Genomic DNA, 22,406 nt, shown 5'->3' on the forward strand with positions numbered 1-22,406 from the left:
AGTAACATTCCTTCTTGGATGTTTTGTATAGCAATAGTGAAAACCCAGTTCAGCAATGTTCTTGATATCCTGTCCATACATATTTTATCTATTAAAAATCTGCCATCTCCTTAATCTTCTAGAAAGCACAGAAAAAGCCTGAGGATGAATGAAAACTCATATTTTTTCTTTGGAGATAGCTAGTTGATTTAATGACTATGCTATACTCTGAGAATGCATGATTTTATATTTCTGTGGGTGGAAGCGAATAAAGGTATTTATCTTAACTGCATACTGGCTGCTAGTGAAAATTTTCATTATCAAGTTTGCCTCTAAAACTTTTCTGTTGTCTTAAGACTTTGAACTCATTGTAACGACAGAAGAGTAAGGCACCAGACATTAGTATATCCAAAGTATGGGCTTTCTGTTTGTCATCCTGTAGTGATTTAGCTAATGATGGTAATTTGGTTATTCTATCCTGCCAAGTATCTGTAATTAGATGGAGCCTTAGACTAGTTGTCTTGTTCTTGTCTATCAGATTTAGAGCACGTGCTTCAGAGTATTTTTCATGATGAGCCATAGATATTCACTTATTTGTCTAAGTGGCCATTGGTAGATCAAGTGTATTGAAGAGGTAACATTGTCCTATACACTATACAAACAATATAAAATTTGTACAGTGAAATAAATCTTGGCAACTAAATTATACTATAACAAAATACTTTTTTTCCCTAATGTTCTTCTTTTTCCTCCCAGTATCTTATGAATGTGTGTTAAATTGCATTCCTGCTTCATCTGTTTGTGTGTTAAATTGCATTCCTGCTTCATCTGATGTGCTGCATCCCATCAGAAGGGAAGGCTGAAACATGACTTTATTCCAATTGGTTTGCTTCTATACTTTCCCAGAGTGGTTGCTTCAGGTGATGATACTTGGTTACATGTGTTATAGGGAGGAGACATTGCACAAAAATGAACTTCTGTTATAGCTGCCATAGACTTCCCTCACAAGACATAGACATGTCACAAGTATCACTCAGGTACTTTGTAGAGATTACTAGGTGTATGGATGAAGGTTTCTTGTTTCAAAGTTCATAATCAAGTTTTAGAAGGAAAAAGCACTAAGCTTTGAGGTGATCTTTCTTCAATGACAGTTAAAGACAGAGGCATTAAAGAAAAAAAAATTCCTGTAGATTACTATATTGTTAAAAACTAGGAAATAAAATATATGAACACTTAGATAATTTTCATAGTGCAAGAGGTCATCAATAGTCTGAGAAGGATTTGTATTTTCTTAAGCTCCTTGGAAAAAAATGATGCATACTAGGTTGATCAGGTCTCAGACATACTGAAAATTAAAACCGTATCTGTGGATTTTCAAGAGAATCTCATAAAACTGAGTAATTGAAAAATAAAGTAGTGGATAAATCATTTTTGGCTGATCTTTTTTCAGAGACCAAGTTGCTTGGCACAAGATATAACAAGGCTGAACTGTAAAATTGTTGCAAATAGGATGCAACATCCATACTACCCTTAGAATGATCCTGGGCACCTGGTAGTCCTCTGAGCTGAGCCTGTATGGTTTTTTTTTTTTTTTTTGGGGGGGGGGGGGGGAGTTAGGGAGGAAGAGAGCAAGTTGACAGCGTCTGAAGCATGCCAAGTGTCCAAAGTTTACCAGGAACGAGTAAACGGCTGGACTAGCCTAGCCTGCAGCCTTATTTTCTCTGTTACCTTAGGCCTAGCCTTGAATTAGCTGATGTAACTCAAGAGGTGCTGGGATATTAGAAAAATCAGCCCTATTAGTGCTTAGCAACAGATAGTTCAGCCAAATAGAGCCAAGTGGGAAACATCATTAAGTCATTTTGGAAATCCCTAATTAATTTGAATTTCAAACCCTCTATACAGGTAACTTCACCTTCTGAACATACATAGAACAAAGATGCTCAGATGGATAGAAGTCTATAATCTGTATTTTTGAAAGTCAGAAAAGTAGACAAGAAAGGAAGAATTCTTTTAACTTGCATCTATTTATTGATCTAGTATGCGATGAGCTAACAGTCATACTATCACACTGACACAAGGCAATGAACTGTTTGAATAGCACTATTTGAGGATGGTAAGAACCACTTCACTTGGCTTTGCTGATAGAGAATGTGCTTGGATAACAGCACACTGAGTTTAATTATGTTTAATTATTTTAATCAGCTAGATAATTTGAATGAAATGAGTGATTATCCATTATGGAACAGGAGACTATAGAATGTAATCTCTGTGTCTGCAAGAGATGATCTTTTTTTTTTCCCATTAAATATTTAAAGCTCAGTAGAAAGCAGATTTTGAGAAATGTATAATGGGTTATGAAACTGGTGCCAATTGAATTTTATTTGAAAGACCTACTGTCTTTGAGCATGATTCTGAAACCCTGAAAAAGAGTTAGTTGCTTTAAGAGTAATATTTTATTAGTAGTAATGTTTAGTTTCTGTTCTTCATAAATTTTGTGAAGACGTTTAGGTCTATTCATCTGAGTATGTGATATCTGAGGATGGACTTCTAGTGTCTGAATATTTTGTTGCTCTCTTGTATGTAGGCTTTTTGTTTGGGTCTATGGAAGTTAGAAAGGTCTGAATTCTTTCCAGTAGCTAGTGCATCTAACTCAGTTCAACCTCACACTAGTGATAATGCTATTAGGCCTTTATAAAGTCTGCCTTACTTGTTATCTTTACACTTATAACTTCTGTGACAGAGCTGCCAAACAGAGAGATTTTTCAATCCACAAAAGACTTGTACTATAGCAGATGTTTTATAATTATTTCTGTCATGTTGAGGACAATTTAGAGCTGACTATTTACCTTCTTCATGACAGAATACCAAAAGAGCAGCCAGCAAAATGACTTGGCTACAGATTTGAAGCAACAGGACATCCATTTTCACGCAACACATGCCTAAATTGTGAACTCATTAGCATAAGATATTTCAGATGTTAAAAATGTAAATGGGTTCAAAAAGTGATTAGACACATTCCAAGGTAGAAATATTTCATCAAGAGCTGTTGCATACTATGATCCTGATGCAGCTTCCAGCTGAGCAAATTTGTAAGTCTTTGATTGCTCCGAGGGCATTCCAGAATAAGCTTACCTCATGCGTCTATAGTTTGTGCGCTTTCTCCTTTTTGTGTAGCATAGTATCTTCATACTAGTTTTCTAATGAACTGTTGCTAGCCAGTGTCATAGACAGTAAAATCAAGTAGATGGACTTACAACAGATTAGGGCCAAGCCTCTTCTATCATTATGCTTCTGCTTGCCTCTTCAAGAGACTTCTATACTATCTGTTAGAATTGTGAGTTAAGTTCACTTAGTAACACATAATCCTCAATAAATTTGCAAGTGACAGCATGTTGGGAGAAAGTGTCGATCTGCCTGGGGGTAGGAAAACCTACAGAAAGATCTGGACAGGCAGGATCGCTGGCCTGAGGTCAGTGGGATGAAGTTGAACAAGATCAAGTTGTTCACAATAACCCCTGGCATTGCTACAGGCTTGGGGCAGAGTGGCTGGAAGACTTGGTGGAAGAAATGGACCTTGGGGTGTTGGTGGACACTCGGCTGCCCATGAGCCAGCAGTGTGCCCAGGAAGCCAAGAAGGACAGTGGTATTCTGGCTTGTATCAGAAAGTGTTGCCAGCAGGAGCAGGGAGGTGATTGTCCTTCTGTGCTCAGCCCTGGTGAGGCCATACCTTGAGTACTGTGTTCAGTACAAGGAAGACATTGAGGCCCTAGGGTGTGTCCAGAGAAGGGCAGTGAAGCTCGTGAGGAGTCTGGAGCAGAAGCCTTATGAGGAGTGGCTGAAGGAACTGGGATTGTGTAGTCTTGAGAGGAGGAGTCTCAGGGGAGACCGTAATGCTCTCTACAGTTGCCTGAAAAAAGGAGGTTGTGGCGAGGTAGAGGTCAGCCTCTTCTCCCACGTAACTAGGAGTAGGACTAGAGGGAATGGCCTCAAGTTGTGCCAGAGGAGATTCAGGCTGGATATTAGCAAAAATTTCTTCCCACATGAGTGGTCAGATGCTGGAATGGGCTGCTCAGGGAGGTGGTGGAGTCACCATCCCTGGAGGTATTCAAGAAATGTTTATATGTTTTGCTCAGGATCGTGGTTTAGTGGGGAAATATTGGTGATAGGTGAACAGTTGGACTGGGTAATCTTTGAAGTCTTTTCAAACCTTCTTGATTCTACCATTATTTGATTCCAGATTTATTTGGGGGGGCTTGCTGTGCAGTGAGTTTAGATTTAATGTAGAACATTTGTGGAGATTCATTACAACAACTTTTAAAGTTAGTAACTACACAGTAACCTATATTTTTGAATGAAAATTGTTATGAGCCACACAGGCAATTCTGTTTAGGACAGGAGATCAGCAGTTTTTCTTCATTTTAAGTTTTTAAATGTCAGGAATATGCTTTTTGCATTGTATAACCTAGGGACTTTTGATGTTGTAACCCTTGTAGACTTACCATCATGTATGTATTTTGTGGTATATCATATAAGTATAAATGTGCCTTAACGACAACCTGCATTTTCCCTATTGCCAGTTACTTTTCTTAGGCAAAGTTTTAGTTCTACAAATGCAACTATTTTTTACAAATATGTACTATTACCAGATTGCCTATTCCAAATGATCTCTGTCCAAAAATAGTTTTACAGAACAATAGTTGTTATCCTTCCCTCTGCCAACTTATTTCTTTTACTCAAAATGCTTTACCTATGAGTATTCAGAAGTGACATTAAATGTCTGATATACATGAATGTTTATGGAACCTACTATACTAGCCAACTGCATACATCAAGTGCATTGAAAGTGGAAGCATATAATCTAGCATGAGATACAGCATATCATGTGACGATGAGATCTTTCTGGCTGATGGCAAGCTTTATTTAACAAAGCTCTGGTGAGTTCTGCCTCTGTTTTCACCTCTTGGAAAAAATTAGGGCTCTTGTCATTCCTGTGTTTCCTGCCCTCAAGATTTCATCTGTAATTCTCAAAGGATTAAGAAAAAGCACTACTTCATTAAGTGATAAGGACACACATTTCCTTAAGCAGCCTGGGAGCAGCCCAGAAGGCCATCTATATCCTGGGCTGTATCACAAGATAGGTGGGCAGCAAGGACGGGGAGGTGATTGTCCCTTTGAACTCTGCCTTCCTGAGGCCCCATCTGGAATACTATGTCCAGGCCAGGGATTCCCAGCAGAAGATCTGGAGCTGTAGCAGCAGGTCCAGAGTAGGGCCATGAAGATGATCAGAGGGCTGGAACATCTCTTTTCTGAAGAAAGGCTGAGGGAGCTGGGCTTGTTTAGCTTGGAGAAGAGAAGGAGCAAGACTGACTTTTTATGTGATCTGATAGTGTTAGGACAAGGGGGGAATGGCTTTAAAATAAAACTGGGGAGATTTAGGTTAGATGTTAGGTGGAAATATTTGTCTTGGGCATTGAGGCTCTGGAGCAGGTTGCCCTGAGAAACTGTGGATGCCCCATCTCTGGAAGTGTTCAAGGCCAGGTTGGATGGGGTCCTGGACAGTCTGATCTGGTGGGTGGCAGCCCTGACTATAACAAGGATGTTGGAACTGAATGATCTTTAAGGTCCCTTCCAATCCAAGATGTTTTGTGATTCTATAATAAGGATAATTGTAGAGCAAACAAATGTGATGTCAGAGCCTTTATTTGAGAAATAGGCTCTATAGGAAAAGATATCAAAGAAAAATTAACTCACCCCTTCCAGTAACAGTTTGGAGAAAGGGGTGAACTAAGGAATACAGCCTTCTCTCATTCATACTATTGCACTGCAGGAGAAAAAGGGCAGGGGGAAGGGAGACTCGCACTGACTCAGATTGCACATGCACTCCCAGTAGCACCCCTGAGTCAGAAAGGGTGGCTCCAGCACCCACCCCCTCCCTCCCGCTCCTGGCAGTCACATGCTCATGTACTGGTTCAGGCCGTGATCTTAGAATTCCATTACAATAAAAGGATACCAGAAGTTACTCCAGTAAAAGGAGAGCAGAAGTTTCTTCATCTTTACCAGGGCTCCACAGAACTATCTTTTTTCATTCTTTCATTCTTTTTTTTTTCTTTCTTTTTTTTTTTCCATCAGATGTCACTTTGTTGTTGGAAAATGTTTTAGATCATGTCCAGGATCCAAACTTGGGAGAGGAATCAGTGAAAACTGACTTGGGTAATTCATGTGTTTCCTTGAGGAAACAGATGTGGAATCTGGAGAACAGCACTGAATTTCAGTTCTGACTCTCCAGTAATCCTCTTGTCATATCTCAGCCTTACTTCTGCCTTGAAAATACCTCTGGTTACTCACAAGAGAGATCATAATAATGTTATTTTATTTGACATCTTTAATCTTATCATTTTTTCCTTTTAGTGGTTGCACAAAATATATGTTCAATTCTAAATACTAGCATCTGTATAAGCTGGAAGAAATCGCCTTGCTCCAGTCCATTCATAAATTCTAGACTTGTCCAAGAGCAGAATGCATTTTTCCAGAGGAAAGCAATCTCAAATTCCTTTAGGTAAATTGAAATACCATGGAGAGTGCATGTTGAACAATGATTCTTTTCTTCAAGATGATCATACAGAGGTATTGTTTTGGTTCTCAAACACATCTGAAAGTGAAGTCTGTAATTTTGGCCTACGTGATACTATATAGGAAGAATAGCTGAGTTCAAGAAATGGACATCGTCTTAGTGTTTACTCCTGCTTGATATACTGAATCTGTGCCTGAAGAACTATCATATTTGTAAATCTTCACCTGGTTCAGAATTTTCTAACCTTTCTGCTACTAGGTTTAACATTTACTAGAAAAATTACTGCTCTGAAGATGAAACTCTTGTTTCAAAGGCATCGCTGCATAATACATGAACTGAGCTACTTTGTCAGTAGAGAAGCTTAAAAAACTACTTACGTGCTTATGTCAGTCAGGGTTTTCATAAATATACTTGGCTATATACCCAGTAAAGGTAAGAGTATCAAATGGTTTTATCAAATTATGTCTTCAAGGGCTCCCTGATGTAATGAACCTTGAGCCCTTTGGTGATACATAGGACAGAAATGTACAAAAAATAATTGCAATAATAAGTGCAATAATTGCACTTAGTCTAGGAAAAGGGAAAATGGCCTATACATGGTATATTGTTGACTGTGGATTTCAGAGTGTCATCCCTTTCAATTAACATCTCATACATTCTAATGAATGCAGAATATTGTTATTTTTCATCCTCTCACGGATTTTCATTTCCAACAATTGGTAGGTTGATCAGGTAGTGCACTACACTGGATTTTTTGGTGTTTTTACAACAACATAATTTCTGGAATATAACCAGTTCTATGTGCAATTCAATTCAAGTAATTATTTGTATTATATTATTAAGTATTATTCAAGTATTATTTGTATTAATATTAGCTATTAAATGGACAATCTAAAGTTTCTAAAAGAAATATACTCATGTACTTGTTTTAAGGGTATGGGAAATCCTTTTGTATGTCAAATTAAAGGATACTCTTATTAAATGATATGTTGAACAAGAAATAACTCTAGTGATTGACAATATGTTAAAATGAAACTGAAGCATTAAACCTTTTTTTTTTTTTTTTTGCTTGTTTTGAGAATTACAAAATGATGCTGTGTGAACACAGAGTTCTGTCATTACAATGATTCTTCTTGGGTATTTTTTGTTCTCTGTTTTCCTTGGATCGCATTATGTCAATATGGTTATGACTAGCATTAACTAGGTGATAGCATAAATTGAAAGATTATTCTTTGTAATCTTAAGACTCTAATCAACCTTCCAATATGTTGCTATCCCAAATGTGTCTTTGGGGACAGAACCCAGCCTGTACCATATGGCTGACTGCCAAGTCTTATCCACTGGAAAGCGAGCTATTATTTTCTTCTTTCTTCAGCGCTGTAGGGTGCATCCACTTCTTCGCAAGCATTCAGACGTAGCTTTTTATTTTACTGTAATCTTTTGTGTTAGATATTCACAGGAATACATTTACTCTACCCACATAAATCATACTTCTCCTAAGATAAAGCTGAAATAGACTCATTTAATTTCTGAACTGTATTTATAAAATTGTAATCTCTAGTGATGATTTTTTTTTTTTTTTTTTTTTTTGAAATGGACACGTTTTTACCCTGTCACTGCTATGGTAGGTGTGCAGTTTCATTGCTATAGTATGACAGGCAAGCAAGCATAAGTAAATTAGGGAGCCATTTTGCATTTTTTCCACGATACCTGGAGTTGTCATGGTAAAAGAAAACAGTATAAGATAACAGCACAGTCTAAATAAGTAATTAGAATAATAAAATCATTGTGTTATCAAAGCACTTTTCTCTCTGTGCTTGTTTTCTTCTAGATGTTAGACTAAATCTAAATTTTAATTCCCTCTTTCCTTTGACAGTTCTTAAAAATGTTCTCATCTAAAGTGACAGTCCTAAACCATTTAAATGTAGGATGGACCAAGTGAATCTGCTCAGTGGTATGTCTTGATAGAATCACAGAATGGTTTGGGTTGGACCTTGCAGATCATCTTGCTCTGATTCCTGCCATGGATTGAGGTGCCCCCAAATGTATCTGTTTTCATCTTGTACCTTAAAGCAGTTTCAAAATTTGAAGATAATAGTCTGAATTCTTACATACGCCTTTCTTTATATACTATACTGTTATCTAAAAGATTTTCAAAAATCTTATTCTTTCCAATAATGTACTACAGGACACTGTTTAATAGAAATCAATGTAGATCATCATATCCTCTAAATGGAAGAGTCTGTAGAATTTAGACTTTTCTGCATCTGCTACATTTCACTAATGGGGATTTGTCTCTTTCTCTCCTGCTTGAAGATAGCCAAAATTGCATTCTTTTTTTTTTTTTTTTTTTTTTATTCAGCATGAAACTATTATATATAAAAGAGTTGTTACACTTAAAAAAAAAAACATCAATTTAGCAAAGATAAGCTTTTTTCAGAATTTCAGGTTATTTTAGTAGACAAAAGTTTGTCTTGAATAGCCCAGACATTAAGAAGCTGAAATATCAGTGAGCCCTTTCAGTTCAAGAAGTAGTCATAGCCACCTCTTTGCTCCCATTAAACAAGTCTGTGGCTGGACTTGATGATTTTCAATGCCTTTTGCAACGAATGGCTCTATCATTTGAGCCTGAACTGCAGGCTCTCAGGTTCCACCCCTAGGTTTGTGCATCTGTCTTTTCCTTTGCATTGGATGTTGTGCCTATATAATTGTAGATTTCTTTGTAAGTTCACTGGGTTACCGCAGATGAAAGCACTCTTACAAAAGAAGAAAAAAGTTTGTGGTTGCGTGGCCTGAACACTTAGCCCGCCGTATGATAATACCAGAGCTGATGCTGGCTTAAGACAGGAAGCTGAAGCCATCAGGAGGCAGTAGGGGGGCAGAGCTGTGGCTATTCAGGATTAAATTGTTTTTTCTTGGTGTGGACCTGTGTGCTGGAATTCTTCTCTGGATTGTTTTGGTTTTTTGGGAAGAAATAGTTTCAGATCCTGTTATTGAGAGATTGCGTCAGTTGTAGTTGGTTCCATAATAAGCATACGTTGATGAAACACTGGGTATGATTTGAGCAATAGTTCCAACAAAAAGAAAAAAAAAAAAGCCAAGCAATTCTTAAAAATGTGGAAAACCACACATTTTGAAGTAATATCATTTGCTACGTAGATGTCAAAGTGAGGGCTTTCAAAAAATGAATGAAATACACTGAATGTGTAAAATAATCTTAGAGCAGTCAAGGTGCTTAAAGGAGTTAAACCTCAAAAAAATGCAGATTGTACTGACAAAAATTGCAGACAGAGAAGAGGTGTATGTCTGAATAAATCAGCACATATGGGAATAGATATCTAATAGTTTGAAGTGAAAGCTAAATTTCCTATGTGTTATCTATCACTTTTTATACTGAACCCATTTTGTCATTTTGAAGGTGACAGGAATTTGCGTTTTTTTCCAAGTAAATTGATGCGCTAACAGTTACCACTCTACTGAGCCAAGATGTTGCTGTATCCTGAAGAGAGACAATAGAAAGACAAACAATTACGAATCATGCAATTCCTCAGTGAATCGTCTGTAGGCTAATAATTCAAAATAGTGAAGAGAACAGCAAATAAAACATTTCTCAGGTATCAAATAGGCTAGTCTGGAACAATATTTAAAATCATTGACACATGCATGCTAGGCACATTTGGCTGACCTTTTGTTTGTTTTCTGGGAACATCACCTCTTAGAAGAGGTGCAAGTTTTCTACAGGGATTATCTGTAATGAAATTTCATTGTTCCTTTTTTTGTATCATACCACTAATTCCGCATACATGTTTATAGAAAAGTAAGTGTAGCAAAACCAACAGGCTTCTGCCTCTCAGCTGTCTTGTAGACTGCCTACCTTGAAATCATTTGTATATAATTCAGGCTCAGAGTGCATCAAGTAACTTGGAAGTTACTCTGGAGAACAAATTGCTGTTTTATAGACTTTTTCTCGCATTGGTTGTACACTTCTGTTTCATTTGGCATTATTATTTTTTTTTAATATGTACTAATTCTTGAATGTAGCTTTATAACGTCTGTACTTTTAGATTATTTAGAATCCTAGAGCTTTATCTGCAGTATTACTGTCTTTTTAGTATATTTAGTATTCTCTAATGAACTTATAAATACTTCGTTGTACTAGAATTTTAATAATGCTAATTTTAATAATGCTAACACTAGAATTTTAATAATGCTAATTTTAATAATGCTAGAGATGTTGGTAAAGCAGAGCATCACTAGTAGCATCTTTGTCCAGTCTTTTTAGTCATGCCATCATCTTTGTCCCCATCTCCTGTCTTCTCCTCTTTTACAACTCTGTCTTGAAGCTTTCGTCTTTGGCTCTTCTTTCTATTTTCAGTCTTTCTTTATTTGATTATTTTAATGTTAAACTTTTGAAACACTAGCTTTTTGTGTAGTTATTAGACTGTTCTCTTTGGTGTAGTTTTGTAGGCCAATCTGTCTCTTGCAATTAGGTGTCAACCAAGTCTATTAATTCTTGAATATAGCAGGAATATTGCTTGTCAGGTGGTCTGTATGTGTGCCTGTATGGGTGTGGGACCCAAACAGGTTAACTAAAGCAGCCCTGATGTTCCTTGCTAGGTAAATGCAGAATATGAAGAAAAGGTCCCTGGAGCAGTTCCATCACTGAGTTGCTTTTTCAATTTCCTCTTCCAGGTAGTTGAGTAGTACTAGCTTATGTAACAATTTCATGTCAGTGTTGACAGAAGGCCTGATGAAGGATGTTGGGAAGAATTATGTTTTAAGTGACAAAATATGAGTGTTTCAAAACTATTTTGAATGCATGGGGAGAAGGGACTTAGATTATGAATTACCCTTTTCATACTTGCGGGAAAAGATTTCTCACTTGGTTGCCTGTTCTCAGTATGTGATCATTAGTAGTTCTCTTAGATTGATATTTTGGGAGATACAGCTCCTTATCCCAGCAGGTGGGAACTTCAACCATGCTGAAGAGGTACAGTTGGCTCTGGTTCTCTTTATTCCAGTGATAGAAGCAGTACTTTCACTCTGTGTTACTGCTGTGTTAGATATAGTTTATTAGCTTCCCAGCTGATTTCTTTATATATTCACTGAGTTCTTATTAGTATTTCAATTAATTTACCATCTGCATTAGATTTTGTTAGTTAAATAAAAAAGCACATGAACGTAATTTTTTGTTACAAAAATGCATCTAGTTCTTCATTCGCACAAAGCTTGTGCATCTGTATTTCACAGAATCACGGAATGGTCTGGTTGGAAGGGACCTCAAAGATCATGAATCTCCAGATTCATCCAGACGCCTCTTGTACACTGCCAGGGATGGCGACTCCACCACCTCCCTGAGCAGGCCATTCCAGTGTCTGACCACTCTCTGAGAGAGAAAGTTTTTCCTTATGTCTAATCTAAATCTCCTCTGGCACAACTTGTGGCCATTTCCTCGGGTCCTGTTTGTTGCTTGGGAGAAGAGGCCAAGCCCCTCCTCATTACAAACTCCCTTCAGGAAATTGTAGAGTGCAATGAGGTCTCCTCTGAGCCTCCTTTTCTCCAGACTAAACAATCCCAATTCCCTCAGCTGCTCCTCATAAGACTTGTGCTTCAGACCCCTTACCGGTTTCATTGCCCTTCTTTGTATATGTTCCAGGGCCTCAATGTCTTTCTTGTAGTGAGGGGCCCAAAACTGAATACAGTACTCGAGGTGCTGCCTCACCAGTGCTGAGTACAGGGTGATGATTGCCTCCCTGCTCCTGCTGGCCAAACTATTTCTAATGCAGGCCAGGATGACAATGGCTGTCTTGGCCAAATCATTGTCACTGTTGCTTGAGCTGTGGTGAATCTTTACACCTACTCACAGGAGGATTACTTAACTGTTTGGCTTTCATTGAAATGCTAGTGTAAGAATACTGAACTCCACAAATGTCTCAGATTTTTCTTTACTTTTAATTTTTATTTATTTATTTATTTGTTGTACAGCAGCCAAGAAGATAAATTTCTTTATTACTTTTTGAGTTTTTCTTGCATAACTCCTTTGGATTATCAGTATCTGCCATTATAAGTCTGTTCCTAGTAAAACTATGTACTTTAGAGATTCAGATTCTACTGTCATTACCTTTCACAGAGAGCTATGTATGATTCAGTATATGTTCTGTTCCTTTACAGTAACTGAAGTTATAATTATTTTTTGTTCTAACAATCTCCCCCTTGAAAGCAAGATGTTTCACTCACAGTGGGTGCACTGATAAGTAGCAAGTAGTTCAATCTTCTCTTAGTTCCACTCTCTTCACTGTGTTAGTTTAACATGTCATTTTTCAAAGACTCCAAAATCCTGAATTACCTGCACATAATTATTCTGTAGTGCTCAACACGCAGTCACTGAGAGCTTGATTGTGTTTACAAATAAATCAGCTGAAATTCTTAAAAGCAAATGGGCTTAATTTGTAAATTTTATGCTGTCATTTCTTTGCTGTCACTATTATTCAGATTAATTTGAACATTTTCTCAGTTTCTCAGTTTTCAGTCTCCAGGGTAAAATAAATAAAATGCATCTCTAATACAAATGTACGTATGTTGTAGTTACGGTAGGGTGTCTTCAGAGGGACTGAAATGATTCCCTGATGTAAAAATGTTTCATCGGATCACTGCTCCCTTCCATGTGGTAACCTATCATCTCTAACGCTAATGATCCCTTTACCCTTGTTGACGTTAGCAAACTTTTCCTCTGGGGCATTTCTTTTGTTTACTTTCTCAGCTGGTTGAAAGAGAGGAAAACTGCTCAGTCTTGATTTTTCTGCAGATGTTGAGGATTTTACTGCAAAGTTCAGTGACACTAGGTTTGTTTTCAGTGTATTCAGAGAGAAGGAAGAAAACAAGGTAGGCAGGAGTTTCTTGTTTGACTTTTAGTTTCTGTATAGCAGATAAGCTCTTGAATCTGAAAATTCATTTTTTCCTAACAACAATAAAATCAAACAACATCAACAATGCCCCCCCACCCTCCACTCCATCCCCCCATTTCTAAACAGAAAGAGATGAGATTACAGAAAGTAACATTAGAATTAGAATTAGAAAGATTAGAAGAAAATAGAATTAAGGGGGAAAATGTATAGCTATAGTAAAAACAAACTGGTGTCTGGCTAGTTTATTTCCCCAGGGCTTACACGAAGTGCTTGCTGTTAACAAATGTAAGTTTACTACATTCTCTTTGTTACTGAACTGCATGTGGTATTTCTTGCTCTAGAAGCTGTGAACTTGTAGAAATTTCTTGGCCTTTGAAACATCATTCCATGCCAAGATGGGAATTTCACAGCACTAAGGTGTATGCAGTTTTTGATCCCAGCCTTTGCCACATTTGGCTGTGAATGGAAGATGTATGTATTTGATGCTGGGGAAGGAGAGGGACTTGCCTTTGCTTAAAATCCTGCAGATGGCTTGTCAGTCATGAGAACATATTTATGGACTGCTTATGAACCTGCCAAACTAAGTAGTGCAGCAATTTCCAGAAAGTATGCATGATAATTCACGTTTAATATTTCTGGCTGACTTACAGTCAATCCAGTGTAGCTTTCTCAGGTTGTTGGTGCTTTGTAGGAACTGCTTCAAGTAGTGTTCTCTTGTTATGATCTCAGGATTACTATACATAACAGGAATGCTGAGACATTAAATACATAGAAGCATTGATGGTTTCCAATGCACGCTGGAGCATTTCTATTGATTTCAGAGGAGTTGCTTAAGGTGTATTCTGAGTAGCACTGAAGCCAGCAGCAAGGTAATTTTTTCCATCTCGTTGAAAACATCTGCTGAATACAGTAAAGCCTCAGGCTTTGCGCAATATGTTTGGAACATTCAAAAGTGAAGGAACAGCTCTACTTAGTAGTGGAAGAATAGCTTAGTAGTGTTAATACTATTTGTAAGATGCCGCAATAGCAGTAAACTTCAAGGACACCTTATATGTGGCAGCCAGGAAAATTCTATGGGGCCAAAAAATAGGAAAAGTTTGAGATTAATGTAACAAGAGTGATACTGAAATTTTGTGACTGTTGGATATGGACTTCCATTGTGTGTTTGCAAAACCTTTAATCCATTTTAAAGAAGGCTGCCTACAGCACCTAGTGTGGCAAATGCCAAGCAGAATAGATTATTAGGCAAGAAAAGTGGTAGATACAGCCAAGAAAGCGTACCTATAAACTGATAGGCATGAAAAAAAACCCTCTAAATTGCTGTACATGCTCTTCAGTGTGTTGTCTAGTGTCTGTATTCCGGTTATAGACAATGTCTGCAGCTCACTGACTGGTAAGATAGATGAGCTAACCACTTTAACAGTCTCTGTATTCAACAGTCATGTTGAATAGGATCTTAAGTCATAGGCTAATTATCATAAAACACAATTGTGGACTGTCTCGGTGAAGAACTTCAATGCTAGAAATTACTAAGTTTCTTTCATGTGATCAGAGACCAGGTTCCAACATGATTTTTCCTGAGATGTCTTCAACCTGAGAGGCTTAGGCAGAATTTTATGAAGCTGTTTTAGCTAATGTGGGAAGACCTCATTTCACAAGTTCGGAGGTAAATCCATCATCCAGTCAATTAAACAGAAGGGAAGAAGGAAGTACGTAAGTTTTTTCTGCTCATCATTTTTCAGAATTATGCTAATTAGATTAGCTTAAATTGTCACATCAAGTATATAGTTCAGAATTTCTTGCCTACGAATACAGAAAGTGCAGAGCCACTACACTTTGTACAGCTTATCATTTTCAAAAATGAGAAAAATTTGAATCTTTCTTATGCCTTTCTGTTCTCACAAGGGCTGACAGTATTTTCAGAAGACAGCCCTTTCAAATTTGCTGGCCAGATCAGGCTGTGCAAAATCGATAGATTCGTAGAATATCCCAAGCTGGAAAAGACTTATAAGGAGCATTGAATCCAACTCCTGGCTGTACACAGGAACACTCGAAAATCAGACTGTATGCCTTGAGAGCATTGTCCAAATGTTTCTTGAACTCTGGCAACTTCTGTGCCATGATCACTTCCTGGGGTGCCTGTTTCTGTGTCCACCCTCTTGGTGAAGAACCTTTTCCTGATATCCAACCTGACCCTGCCCTGACGCAGTTCCACACTGTTCCCTCAGGTCCTGCTGCTTTCACCAGAGAGCAGAGCACAGTGCTGCCCTTCCCTATGGGGAGCTGCAGCCTCCATGCAGCCTGCAGCCTCCCCTCAGTTTGCTCTGTTTTGGGCTGAACAAACCCAGGGACCCCAGCTGTTCCTCATACTGCTTCCACTCTAGACTATTCACCATCTTTGTTGCCCCCCTTTGGACGCTAGCAGCTTTACACACTTTTTTTTTTTTTCCCACCAAAAACTGTGCATAGTACTCAAGGTGAGGCTCTACCAGTGCACTGTGAAGCGGGAGAATCACTTCCCTCAACCATCTGGCAGTTCTGCGCATGATGCACCCCAGGATATGGTTAGCCTTTCTTGCTTGCTGAGCACGCTGTTGACTCATGTTCAAATTTCTGTCAACCAAATTGTTACAAGTATTTCATCAGTTCCATGATGGCTAAATTCATAGAAGGCATTGAGCTTGCAGGCATATTATTGTCTCTCATGAATTCAAACATACTGTCTTCTAGCCCCTACTTTCTGTAATGCCCTGTTTGCTTGTATGCAGAAGAGTGTAGGACGTGTGACAGGCAAAGAGTTTTTGTCCATCTCATCTGCAGTGAAGTCTTGGTTCATGATCTTTTATTTTCTGATCCATGTTAACTAGTTGTTTTTAAAAAGATGAACTGAGCATCCTTTTGGGCTGTTTTTCAAGAACTTTTAAAAATAACCTTTTCGTTGATGTCAAGAAGCTTGAATGCATGTTTTGTTGTGCTTCAAGGAAAGAAACCTCATGAGCTACTAGGGATCAATATTAATGAATATTTACTATCATTGTAAAAGTCTTTGTCTAAACAAACTGTCTAATTTAGTTTGTCTATTAAGTTACGTTGCAAGTGCTTCTGAATTGTGATATGAATCCAGATAGCTGAATGTCAGGAGAGCTATTCAGGTACTCTAGGTAAGACTGTTCGTTAAGAGGCAAGAAATTTTCTTGAATGACAGTTTTAACATTTTCGTTATGTGCATGTGATAATTGTCACTTTAGGAAACACCCTCAGCTAAGATCTTGCAATTTCAGTGGAGACATAAAAAACCGGCTGCAAATTGCATTTAAAATTGACTGACCAACTAATAAGATGCTCTTCTACTGAAGAAATAAATTAAACGTGGTAAACTTTTTTTCATGGCAGTCATAGTAGTCTTTAGTCGCTGTAGATTTATCAGTGTAGAATTTCTTCTGACATACAGATGCACGACACTTCACACGGAAAAAAATCAGCAAAGATATTTATGCTGGTCTAATTACATTCAAAACAACTTGTGTCTTATTAGCTAAGGGAAAAGGAGCCTAGGGGAAATTTTTAAGAGAAAAAGTATTAGGTCAGTCTGACATCTTCTATGTGGGAAAACATTCCTTGGGAAAATGGGACTGTATGCTATCTGGGATCTCATAAACAGAATTAATCCTAATAAATTGTTTGTCATCATCAACGATGGTGGATCAGCAGTAGTATTTAACGATATAGAATAAAGAGCAATGTTTGATCAGGGAGAAAGTACAACATTGTTTTTCCGGAGGAGATTCCTGTGATAAAACTTACTGGGCATTAGAATTATTTTTTCATGATAAAAACTTCACAGTATCTTATCAGAGATGTTGAATTAAGTCATCTTTATGACTGCTTTGTCTTACTATCTTGAAGTTCTCAGATGATCGTTCACCTTTGTTTGAAAAAAATGAAGAGCATGCATAATAATATATTATGAGATGAGATTATATATGCCAAAACTAATATATGTTTTTCTCTTTGCATAAAATATTACACAGTTTACAATGCCCCTTCACCCCATTTCACCCCTTCACACCATTTCCTGCAGTGTTACTGGACTGGACTTGGCTTGCTATGGGGCAAGATGGGCATCATTGCTGCTGCAAGGGTTTGGGTCTGTCTGCATGCTTGGAGGGAAACCGCTTACATTTATTTCTGTTCCCTACAGTTTCTTGTTTTTTTTCAGTTGTAATATCAGTGAGCATTTATGCTCAAATTAACAAGACATATGTAATAGGTTTTATATTGCCAGCTAAGTGGGGGGCTTCTGGTCTATTGCCAAAATGTACCTGTCGTTTCAAATCACAAAATTATGTCTGGCTGTGATGTGCCAGAACTAAATCACACACATTTTTGGCACTACTCTGTGTTAATAATTTTGTCAGGTATCGTTAAAAATCAATGTCATCCTCTTAAATTCTGTGAATTGCAATTCTGCTGACATATGGCAGGGAAGAAGTGACACTTGTGTATCAGATTTGATTGAATTTGTACTGAAATAAAAAGTGAAATCCAAATGAAAAATTTATGTGGCTGGAGCATCTGCATGATTACTTTCACAAACCCTTACTTTCTCACAGGTTGTTCTTTTCACTTAGTGCAGATACTATGAAGACTCCCCTGTCTGTTTTTTCCACACAGTTTGCCATAATAAATAGGGCCTTTTATGTTCAAGAAAGACTCTTTCTTTCTTTTCTGTGAAGATTAACTCTATAGTAAGCTGCTATTTTTTTATATACTTAATGACTCTGAATTTATTTTAATGTTTATTCTGTTTCTTTAAAATCTCCTACAGAGAGGGAAATTGATTCACAAGCCAGATATCAGCGCATTTGTAGCTTTTAAACAAACAGAAATCATGGCTTTTTAAATAAACAATTAGGCAATTCAGGGCTATTTTTCTTCAGCCCCCTGTTCGTTTCAGTTGTTACTTAATCCCATGTTTTGACTAAGGGAGCTCACTAATAAAATGATTTGTGGGAACTCTGCTGTTCCAGTGGTTTTACTGCATGTAGCTGGAAAGGCAAGGTTGCTTCCTACACGTTGTTCCTTATTCCCCTAAAAATGTCTTTCATTTTTTTTTTCCACATATTCATAATCATTGAATTGTAAACTTCACTAGTGGATATCTCCCTTTATGATTGAGTGACTCTCCTGGTGGATGAGAGAAAGGCTGTTGATGTGGTCTACCTAGGCTTCAGAAAAGCCTTTGACACTGTCTTCCACAGCATTGTCCTGGAGAAGCTGGCAGCCCATGGCTTGTGCAGATACACTCTTTGCTGGGCCCAGAGAGTGGTGGTGAACGGTGTTAAACCCAGCAGGTGACCAGTAATGAGTGGTATGCCTCAGGGACCATTATTGAGGCCCATCCTGTTTAATATCTTTACTGATGATGTGGGTAAGGGAATTGAGTGCACCCTCAGTAAGTTTGCAGATGACACCAAGTTGGCAGGAAGTGTCAATCTGCCAGGGGGTAGCAAGGCTCTACAGAGGGATCTGGACAAGCTGGATGGCTGGGCTGAGACCATTGGGATGAAGTTGAACAAGACCAAGTGCTGACTGCTGCATTTTGACCACAACAACTCCAGGCATTGCTGCAGGACTGGGGCAGAGTGACTGGAAGATTTTGTGGAAGAAATGGACCTTGGGGTGTTGGTGGACACTTGGCTAGACATGAGCCAGTAGTGTGCCCAAGAAGGACAGTGGCATCCTGTTGCCAGCAGGAGCTGGGAGGTGATCATCCTTCTGTGCTCAGCCCTGGTGAGGCCATATCTTGAGTACTGTGTTCAGTTTTAGGCCGCTCAATACAAGAAAGACATTGAGGCCCTAGGGTATGTCCAGAGAAGAGCAATGAAGCTGGTGAGGGGTCTGGAAGGCTTATGAAGAGTGGCTGAGGGAACTGGGATTGTTTAGTCTGGAAAGGAGTCTCAGGGGGAGACTTTACTGCTCTCTACAGCTGCCTGTAAGGAGGTTGTTGTGAGGTGGGTGGTTGGACTAGATGATCTTCGAGGTCTTTTCCAGCCTCGATAATTGTATAACTGTATGATTATAACACCAAACCTCCCAAACACTTTTTATGTTTCTTCTAGAAGAGAGAGAATGGTGTGTCAATTTTATCTTCCTGATTCTGAAAAAATATTGTCTCTGGTAATTCTTCCATGAGGCTTGTCCTTACTGAGTACTATGAGTATTACGTTTTCCTTTCTGTGTGATTATTTTAATTTCTTCACAGAATGAAATAGATTTTTTTTTTTTTTGACATAATGACCTTCTTTTCATTTTTGTGTGCTGTACCCAGCAAAATACATACCTTTATGGTGGCTTCATATGTTACCTGTATGTAACTTCTTAATTACTTTTTTTCTTTGTAGTAAAGTAATTAACTATTAGTTGCAGGGAAGGAGTTGCATGTGTTTTGTATTATACAAGCAAAAGTGCAGCATTATGTATGTATGGGAGGCACAACGTTGGGTAGTTTCCATTTGTAACATTCTGCTCAGCCTATGAAATTGCGTTGTTGAGGATCTCCAAAAATATGAGTAATGTTTTTTACGCATGTAAATGTGCTCTTCTCAAATATTCCTCACTTGGAGTTCATTTTGAAAAAAATACAGCTGATACTAAGTAGATTAGAAGGTATTATGTCTGTATTTAACAGAGATATATCTTCTGTAGAGATGTATCCAAATATGCATAAATAAGGCCAACAAAAATAAACATATTATCTTTCTCTGTATGATTAAATCTGTTTGATGACTTAAAATTAATTTGCAAAACTTAGTAATTCCATTTCTACTATCAAAGGAAAAGTATACAAATAGCTCTCTTTGTATTTTCAAAAAGACGTAAACAACTGGAGGGTAAGGATGAGTTTAAGCTGCTTTTGGTGTGGTTGAACTAGAAGCTCAAACTTCCTGTGGTAAATGCATTCTTGTATGAATAGTATGCAGTCTTTTAGGTCAAGCTCTGTTATTGCACCTCTAATTATCAGTGCATATTTAAATTGCAAAAAATGTGTGACAGTCTGCATTTGAAACAAAAGACATGGTAGCATATGTATGTCTGTAATCTCTGTGTTTTTAGTGCATTATGAGGTGACCTCAGTGATATTCTCATAGTCTTATGATAACAAGATTTTTCTTCCACATCCAGAGAATTCAACAGGAATACTTCCAAACAGGGAATCTCAGTTTACTCACTAATTTGCTTATGTATGTAGGGCATCATTGGTGTTTCTTTGGTAGGAAAGAGCCTGTACTTCTCAAGATGTGGAGTGGTATCAATTGTCTTCAATGGTATCAATGAATTGGAATATAAATGCAAGAGAATTATATACAACCCTTTTGTTCAGTTGACCTGTGAACTGAATTATGGGATGTAGGAAACTTTGTATTCTTAGTAAGACAGGACAGAAGTTGTGAATACTTTATCCTAATTTTAATCAATTTTTGTGTCTTGGAGTTCAAGATTGTAAATACTCTCCAATCTAAATGGTGCTTTAGAGAACTATAATAGAAAATTTTTGTTCAACAGTGCAACAGTTATTTGAATCACAATATCTTGTTCATTCAGTGCAGAAACTTTCAGGTGTGCCTAACTGTTTGTTTTGTTTCCTCATAGATGAATCGACTCCTAAAGAAGTCAGCAGGGTAAGTGATGCTCCCCATCCCCTCTAGAAAGAATTGTGTCAGTCCCTTAGGCCCACTGTTCACTTGAGGTGATTTTCATGCATCCTCTGATCAAGGTTTTACTCCTTTTCCTGTACTAACTGGATCTCTGGAGAAAAAGTTGGTGTACTGACTCACTAAAGAACAATTAAGACGAAAAATAAATATTAAGTTCACTTGATTGGCTGGAAATAAATTAAAGGGGTGTTTTGTGTTAACAAACTTAGAGTTCTCACAGTGCTGTTTTTGTGATCCAGTTCTAAAAAAGGTACTTCACAGAAACCAGGAAAATCCTTTAACTTTGAGTTTAGGAATAACTGCAGACTATTTAATCCGTTTTATTGCCTCATGAGATAGTGAGCATAACAATAGGAAACAAGGAAAGGAATATGTCCTATCTAATTACTCCCTTTGAGATGTGTTCTGGCACAGATGAGCTCTATTCTTTAATTTGAAGCATTTTGCAGTGTACTATATGAAAAGTAATGTAAAATACATGTTCAGTGATGAATTTCCTGGCTCTGGCCCTACATCTGATTGATACAGTGTTCTGTATAATCTTTCCACGGCTGAGGCTAAATAGGGTGACCTTTTAAGGAATGACAAAATATCAAAACAGGACAATTTGTTGCCTTCATATGTGTCTGGTCAGCCTAAGTGCCCAGATATTATTAAGGGGCCACTTGCAGCATTCTAAAGTAGAATCATAGTCCTATTTTGTTCTTCTTCTTGGACTTCTTGCACAAGCTATCTTGTTGTCAGGGGAGAAATGAAATATTGTCAGACGAATATTAGAAATAAGGCTGGTTGAATACCTGCAAAGGCAGACTGAGTGCCTTGCTGTCAGTAGAAGTCCTTTAGAAAACTTTGAGATATGGAAAGAAGAATGGAAACAGGCTGGTAGCAGAAACCTCGCTTTGGTAACCCTGAGTGCAGAAAACTAACCTAAGAGTGAGCTGAAGTTCACTGCTTGTAAGACTACAAAAAAGAAGTTGAATGAAGCCTAAAATGAGTTTATGCCAGCAAAATATGTGCCAGCTATATATGTGGTGTGCTTTGGATGTATGGTTGTTGAGAGTGCAGGCAAAAGTTAATGTTTAAGTAGTTTATTAATTTACAACTATTATTATAAATTATGCCTAATGTATAACATATTTTGATGACCCCTAATAGTTCCTTAATATTTAGCAGTTATGGCAGTTAGGTGAATACCTTCTGGAAATGCACCAAACTACAAATGGACATGTGTTA

The 22,406-nt window shown here is 37.8% G+C and overlaps 1 protein-coding gene across 8 annotated transcripts in view; it reads left to right on the forward strand.

Moving 5' to 3' along the window:
- PDE10A (phosphodiesterase 10A) overlaps window positions 1–22,406 on the forward strand; it is a 348,909-nt gene that overhangs the window by 263,763 nt on the left and 62,740 nt on the right. For all 8 annotated transcript variants that reach the window (XM_046939136.1, XM_040697568.2, XM_040697564.2 and 5 more), the window contains one exon: window positions 21,109–21,137. In XM_046939136.1, coding sequence (XP_046795092.1) covers window positions 21,109–21,137 — 29 coding nt within the window. The remainder of the gene's footprint in view (window positions 1–21,108; window positions 21,138–22,406) is intronic.

This window comes from Gallus gallus, chromosome 3 (genome assembly GCF_016699485.2).
Source record: "Gallus gallus isolate bGalGal1 chromosome 3, bGalGal1.mat.broiler.GRCg7b, whole genome shotgun sequence".
NCBI lineage: Eukaryota > Metazoa > Chordata > Aves > Galliformes > Phasianidae > Gallus > Gallus gallus.